The following is an 8283-nucleotide window of genomic DNA, read 5'->3' on the forward strand; positions in this document are numbered from 1 at the left end:
TAGACTATAGACTAGACTATAGACTAGACTATAGTCTAGACTATAGTCTAGACTATAGACTAGACTATAGACTAGACTATAGACTAGACTATAGACTAGACTATAGACAATACTTTATACTACAGAAAGGTTATTTACTACATGTTTTAAAATACGGCATTATCGATTACTGTTTTATCAAGTGTGTTTAAGGTAATGGTAACAAAGATAGTTGTCATTATTTCTGGCAATAAATTAGTAACAAAGAGAATAGTCATTGTGGTCGCACAGTAGAACAAACATATTTTGATTTAATAAAATATTTGTTATCTCTGACATGTAGTAGAATATCAAAGACAGCGGTTGTAATAGATTAAAAATAAAAAATTGGTTTTTGTCTACAATGGTAATGGATTTTGACTAAACTAAGTTCGTTCGTGTCGATAATAAAGATGAATAGATTATGATATGTAAAAGGTGTATGTACATAAAACGCGTTGCACGCGGCAACGCGTTGTAGGCTTCTGCAAAAAAAGTTAATACAGTGTATTTTCATTTAACAAGTTACACACTGTAGTTTGTAAAAGTTCGGAAACTTTCAAGTTTTAACGCGTTGGCAGCTGATCAGTGATGTGTTTTGTTTTATTTCTATAGATAAGAAGTATACAAATATGAAAAAATATTAAAAATTTAAACAAAAATTTAAAATTTTAGTTTCTTAACCTAAAAGAAAGATCAAGATGATGCGTGTTGTGTAACTTGCAGCTTAAAAGGCGCGAAAAGTTTGAAAAGCTTAAAACGCGTTGCCGCCTGAACGCATGTTGTGTACACCCACCTTAATTGGTAAAAACCATTTGGGATCATGATTCACTATGTTCTCAACCTAACAAAACTCTTGAAGAAAGCTTGTAAAGTTTAATTAAAACAGGAGAAATCGTTAAGAAAAGACTCTAGTCTATAATATGGACTCTTGTTTACAGTCTGTAGTTTAGCATATAGTATATATAATATAATCTTGACTTTATTTAGATTGACCTTCTGCCTATACTCTGGACATAGTTTAATTTATAGTCTGAATTATAGACTACACTATATTTAGATTGAAAGTGTGGACAAATAATGAAAAGTGTTTTTTTTTTTGACTCACTCTAAGAATGAAATTAATTTATGATAATATAACGTTAACCAAAACTTTCTTAACGAATAATTTTAATGAAATTCAAATTTATTTATTATTTAAATATACAAATTTAATTATATTGTTTGCTTTGCATTGTGCTGAATTAAATAAAATATATAATAATATTTCGTATATAAAACGACAATAATAAAAAAAACATAATAAATTATAAATTTCAATATTGACAAAACAAAAAAACCCAAACGATCCTTAATTTTCAAACGAAATTTCAAATACAACTTTCAGACTGTACTAAATCGTAATTAATTAAAAAAGAGACAGTAAGTACCAACAACAAAATAATGTCAGACAGGCCTTTTTTTGTTAAAATAATTTATAATTGTTGTATAATTTGTAATTATTATATAGTATGTATTTAATGGTTTTTTTTGTTGTATATAATGTTTATTAATGTTTGCAAAATATATAATTAACTTATTTTTTATGCAAAAACAACTGTTATATAGGTTAATATTAATTTTCTTTACAAAATTGTGTAAACAGTGTAATAAATTATAAATTAATAATTTTTTTAAATATGCAAATTTGTATTGTGCTTAACACATGTGCTTAATTTTTTTTATTTTCGTAAAATATTAAATTGATTTTCATTTGTCCTTGAGACAAAATCAATGAAAATCAAAACTAATAAAAATTAATAAATCGAACAGAACGTGATACCTTAAGTTTTTGGGACCGTTACTTTTTGGTCTTTTCACATAAACGTGGTAGCCAATTTTGAGATTTTGTCGGTTTATGAGGTTCAATACTTAAACTCAACAACACTTACTTTAAGACTAGTCTATTGTCTAGTCTATAGTTAAGTCTATAGTCTAGTCTATAGTCTAGTCTATAGTCTAGTCTATAGTCTAGTCTATAGTCTAGTCTATAGTCTAGTCTATAGTCTAGTCTATAGTCTAGTCTATAGTCTAGTCTATAGTCTAGTCTATAGTCTAGTCTATAGTCTAGTCTATAGTCTAGTCTATAGTCTAGTCTATAGTCTAGTCTATAGTCTAGTCTATAGTCTAGTCTATAGTCTAGTCTATAGTCTATAGGTTTGTGGGTGGGTGTATTGTATTCCGAATTCAAAGAAATTAAACACTGGTTTTAAAAATGTTTTATTTTTTCAAGTAATTTATTTCATTCGTAAAAAACTCTTTACAAAATTTGACTTAAAATAAACGTATTTAATTGTAAATACAATAATAATATTAATAACTTAAATTAAAGCACACAATAAATAAAATTAAATAATTATATAAATTTTTTATAATATGCAAAAATGTTTTTTATTTAAAATAATAATTAAATAGAAAAGAAATAAAAAAAATGTATGTAAATAAATCCATGAGATTGCAAAAAAAAAATAAAAAAAGAAAATATGAATATAAATTATAAATTAAATAAAATACAAAATTAAATATCGTACACAGACAAAATCACAAGCACAGCCAAACAAAAACGCATACAATCTTAAAAAAATTAATACACACACAAGCAAACATACAAAAAATAATTTAAAAACTAAAACTTACAACAACTTTTAATAAAGCTAAAAAGAGTAGAAAACATTTTTTCAATTTAAATTTTTTTTTTAGTTAAAACTGTTTAGAGATTTTAAACAATTACACACGAATACCGCCATAACGATAGACTATAGGTTGATGACGGCGACGACGACGTCTGGCATCCTCGTAAGGTGGCAGCAATTCCTGTTGTTGTCTGGCTAAGTTGGCCAAATATTGTTGTTTCAAAGCATTAATGGTGGCAATTTTACGGTGCTTCTGCTGTTGATTATTGGCATTTGTATTGACTTTAATATCTTCGTTACGGCCATAAGACACAGCACTGGTATATGCCTCCAAATCATCATCTTTAACTGGTGCTCTATGTTTATCTTCTTCGACAGGTGAACCATCAGGCTTAACACGCACCACCGAGGGTCCAGTCAAATAGGTTTTATGGGCATTCACATCGAAAACATCAATCTGTGGATTATGAGCCATACTGGGTTGACCATATGCTATATCCATATCCATGGCATATTGATGTTTATGTTCACTGCTTTCAAACATGGGATTTTTGGGATAATGATTGGCCGATGTTGTGGTATCGATAAATTTCGTTTTGGTGTTACCGGTTTGTGGTTGCTGGTGTGTCATGATGACTATAGAGGTGGCTGGAGGAGTTGGTAAGGGTTTGCGTGTGGTAACCAAAGTCGAACTGGGATGATCTCTCATGATGGAGGTCCAGACTGGAAAATAAAATAGAGAAAATATTAGGACTTGGAAAAAATAGTTTAAAATAATTAATTAGGATGTTTTATAGTGAGTATACTGAGTTTCCAAGATCTATATTCCCAAAGAATCAGATCGCTATCATAATATTATGTTTAACTTACTTAATTGACTAGCACCCCTTTGATAGGGATCAAAGGCATCCAACTGAGCATCGTTAAAGGTTTGTAATTTTTCATAACCATAACTCAATAGATCACGTTTACATTGATTAACTGGTATGTTAGAGCTAGCCGTGGTTGCTTTACAATGTACACTCACTAATTGGGCAAAGGTGGAGTACAAATAAGACATCTGAAAGTGAAAGGAAATTAAAATGTATTTTAATGAAAATTCGATAGAAAAATTGCTATAATTCGGTAAAAACAATTATTGTATAGAATTGTGATAATCATTGAAAAGATCTTTGATATAATCCTTTCATTTGATATAAATATTTTGTAAATAAAGAACTTAATGTGCGAGATAATTTCATAATCAGATCAAGACTATAGATTGATCTATAGTCAAGTCTATAGATTGTTCTATAGTCAAGACTATAGATTGCTCTATAGTCAAGACTATAGATTGCTCCATATTCAAAACTATAGACTGCTCTATAGTCAAGACTATAGATTAATCTGACTTTAGATTGATCTATAGTCAATTCTACACACTGATCTACAGTAAATACTATCGATTGATTTAGAGTCATTTAGTCAAATTAAAGATTGGTCTGTGGTAATGACTATAGATTGATCTATAGTCAAGCCTATAGATTGATCTATAGTCAAGTCTACAGACTGATCTACAGTAAATACTATCGATTGATTTAGAGTCATTTACTCGAATTAAAGATTGGTCTATGGTAATGACTATAGTCTGATCTATCGTCAAGACTATAAACTGATCTATAATTGAGACTATAAACAGAAATATAATCAAGAATAAAAACTGATCATGGTTACAGATCAGACTATAGTCATGACTATAGAACAGTCTGTAGAATTGACAATAGATCCGTCTAAAGTCTTGTCAAGACTATAGATCAATCTATAGTCATGACTATTGATCAGTCTATAGTCTTGACAATAGATCAGTCTATAGTCTTGACTATAGATCAGTCTATAGTCTTGACTATAGATCAGTCTATAGTCTTGACTATAGATCAGTCTATAGTCTTGACTATAGTTCAGTCTATAGTCTTGACTATAGATCAGTCTATAGTCTTGACTATAGATCAGTCTATAGCCTTGGCTATAGTTCAGTCTATAGTCTTGACTGTAAATCAGTCTATAGTCATGACTATAGATCAGTCTATAGTCTTGACTATAGATCAGTCTATAGTCTTGACTATAGATCAGTCTATAGTCTTGACTAAAGATCATACTTTTATCTCATAACTTTTTTAACTTATTAACCTAATATTAAAAATTAAAAACAAATATTTGCAATAGAAATAAAATTCCCAGCAATCCCAGATCAGTCTATAGTCTTGACTATAGATCAGTCTACAGTCTTGACTATAGATCAGTCTATAGTCTTGACTATAGATCAGTCTATAGTCTTGACTATAGATCAGTCTATAGTCTTGACTATAGATCAGTCTATAGTTGACTATAGATCAGTCTATAGTCTTGACTATAGATCAGTCTATATAATCGACTATATCAGTCTACCGTGATGACTTAAGAGCATTCTATATTCTTGATTAGACTGATGTATAGTCACGACTAAAGACAGAATTATAGTTAAAATGATCCTACAGTAACGGTATAATCATAAACATCATGATAATGGAAAACATTTTAATTTGTATTGCAATTTGGAAAAAAAACGAATACAAATGCATCTTTAAAGTTTAAACAATATAAATAAATAAATATTTATGACTTTTTGCTGGGAATTTTATTTCTATTGCAAATATTTGTTTTTAATTTTTAATATTAGGTTAATAAGTTAAAAAAGTTATGAGATAAAAGTATTTGTTACAAATTGTGTAAATATTTAAATAATATTATGCATTTTCGAAAATTTCCCTAAAGCAGGAAATATAACGAAAACTTTTCTGTTAATAACGTTATTAACGTATTTAAATTTATCACCTGTTGAGAATTTTTTTGTTTTGTATGAATTTTGTAAATTCAACTGCTAAATGTTTGATTAAATAACATGATTATAAAAAAAATTAACTAAATTGGTTTGTTTTGTTTTTATCGGAAGATTTAGTTAACCATTTTGTTTTTTATGTATAATTATGTTAATTTTGATTGTTATTATAAACGTCATAGTTTCCAAATCAGCTAATTTAATATGCCAAACTTTATAGGTGGTTTTTGGCTTTTTTAGAAAATACCCCTTAATTAAGAAAAAATCCAAAAAATTACGTCTGCTTAGGAAATGTGTCATCATCATGTTTGTGTTTATTTTGATAAAATCTTTAACGTTTTTTTTTTCACCTTCGTGAGAGGGGTATATATAAGTTTGTCATTCTGTTTGTAATTTCTATAATATAATTTTCCTATAAAGTATATATATTCTGGATCCTTATAGATAGCGGAGTCGATTAAGCCATGTCCGTCTGTGTGTCCGTCTGTCTGTTTGTCTGTCTGTCTGCCTGTCTGTCTGTCTGTCTGTCTGTCTGTTAAAATCAGTTTTTAGAGGTCCCCAAATAACGGCTAGATCCGAATCTTCAATAATTCAGTTAGACATGCTTTCGAGAAGATCGCTATTTAAAATCAGCAAAATCGGTCTATAAATAACGGAGATATGAACAAAAATCCGAGACAACCTCTGAAAATTTCATCAAAAAAGCCACATTTTGTTCATGCTTTGTTAAAAAAGCAACAACAACACTGTAAATTGGATAAAGATGTACATGTGCGTGTGGAGATGTATTTGGTTTTATTCAGCTGTGTATTTTTTTGTATGTTTGCATGCTGTTCTGTTCTCACGAAAGTAAGTGGGTATAACAAGAACAAGGAGATAAAGCAGTAATATGTTGGTAATACATCTGATATTTGTTTGAGGGCGGTAATACAGTGTGACGGTGGTATTACAGTACAACGGTTAATATTTGTTTCTGCTACAGTTTATATATTTGTTTGTGTGTATGTTATGTGTGACATGTGTGCAGAGATACCAAATAAATAAAAGCTGTTTTTTTAACATACTTGGTGAAGGGTATATAAGATTCGGCACAGCCGAATATAGAAATATTACTTGTTTTTATTATTATTACTTTTTTATATTCCCTGCATTACTTTAACTACTTTGGGTTATTTTGTATTATGATTCTGACGCTTTAGAAATTTTGGACACCGTTTACCTTTAGAGGTTTAAACAAAATAATTCTCATACAGTTCAGTTTTTATTTTGAAATATTTCTTAAAACATTAAATTTAAATTAACAAATTCTAAACCAAATTACTGAATTCCCAACAATAATATGGAAACCCCAAGTCTAGCTTAATTATGGAAATGGTGTTAAAAACCCACAATCTATGCAAATAACACGCTCGGCTGCTTGCCTGTACAGCATACGAAATTTGTATTGAAAGTCATGATAGTGATGATAATATCGAAATGAATAAAGAAAAAAAGAACTCAACATATTAAATGCGTTGATACTTTTTGTTTACGTCTGTACGAACTTACTACATACGTAAGTCAAGTCAAACAAATTGGGCTTGGAAAGCTACTGAACCATAAATAGTGCATATTTAGGTGCTACTACTTGTTTTATTGTGTGTTTTTTCCCAACAATTTATTGCATTATCTTTCATTCATACACACACACTCACACAAATCAAATACATACATACAACGTATGTATTTTAGAATCCGTTTATCAATCGCTTTTTATACTACTGGAAAAATATACTGAGCTATCTTTTAGAATTTGCATGGACTACGTGTCTGAGGCAACATTTTAATGAGGTAAAGAAAAAACAAATTTATTAAATGTAGTGTATGTTTGTAAATTGAAATGTTGTGCCATAAATTTAATATGCGGATATAACTTCTATAAAAAGGCAAATATTTATATATTGCTTATAATTCTTTAGAGAATTTTAATAAATATTTTGGAAATATATCACGAACATTTCATTTGTTTACATTCATACACTAGTATACATATGTATAAGTGTATAAAAAGAAAATGAAGTAATAAATTGTTATATGCCTCTCTGTAATGACTCAGTGGTCTATATATGTCTATTAGAACTCCCCTGCGTAAAAAATGCGTCATATCATAAGCTAGATAATAGTCCATACTAAAGACTATACTTTATGCTAGACTATAGTTCAGTCTATATACATTAGACTATAGTCCACTATATATAGAATAGAATGAACCATAATCAAGACTATAGAATGGTCTAAAGTTACGACTATAGAATAAACAAGACTATAAGGTGGTCTATTGTCAAGACTATAGAATGGTCTATAGTCAAGACTAAAGAATGGTCTACAGTTAAAACTATAGAATGGTCTACAGTCAAAACTATAGAATGGTCTATAGTCAAGACTATAGAATGGTCTATAGTCAAGACTATATAATAGTCTGTAATCAACACTATAGAATGGTCTATAGTCAAGACTAAAGAATGGTCTACAGTCAAAATTATAGAATGGTCTATAGTTAAGGCTATAGAATGATTTGTAGTCAAGACTATAGAATGATACTCAACAATATATAATGGTCTATAGTCAAGACTATAGAATGGTCTATAGTCTAGACTATAGAATGGTCTATAGTCAAGACTATAGAATGGTCTATAGTCTAGACTATAGAATGGTCTATATTCAAGACTATAGAATGGCCTATAGTCAAGACTATAGAAT

General features: G+C 29.1%; 1 protein-coding gene across 1 annotated transcript; it reads right to left on the bottom strand.

Annotated features, from left to right (window-relative positions):
• Positions 1 to 2460: 2460 nt before the first annotated feature.
• On the bottom strand, positions 2461 to 3771 carry LOC111676950 (rhythmically expressed gene 5 protein). The gene is made up of 2 exons (XM_046954440.1): positions 3561 to 3771; positions 2461 to 3413 (listed from the first exon to the last, which is right to left on the bottom strand). Exons 1-2 carry the CDS (start codon positions 3748 to 3750, stop codon positions 2785 to 2787), a joined length of 819 nt encoding a protein of 272 aa, XP_046810396.1. The 5' UTR covers positions 3751 to 3771; the 3' UTR covers positions 2461 to 2784.
• Positions 3772 to 8283: the final 4512 nt, after the last annotated feature.

This window comes from Lucilia cuprina, chromosome 6 (assembly GCF_022045245.1).
Source record: "Lucilia cuprina isolate Lc7/37 chromosome 6, ASM2204524v1, whole genome shotgun sequence".
NCBI lineage: Eukaryota > Metazoa > Arthropoda > Insecta > Diptera > Calliphoridae > Lucilia > Lucilia cuprina.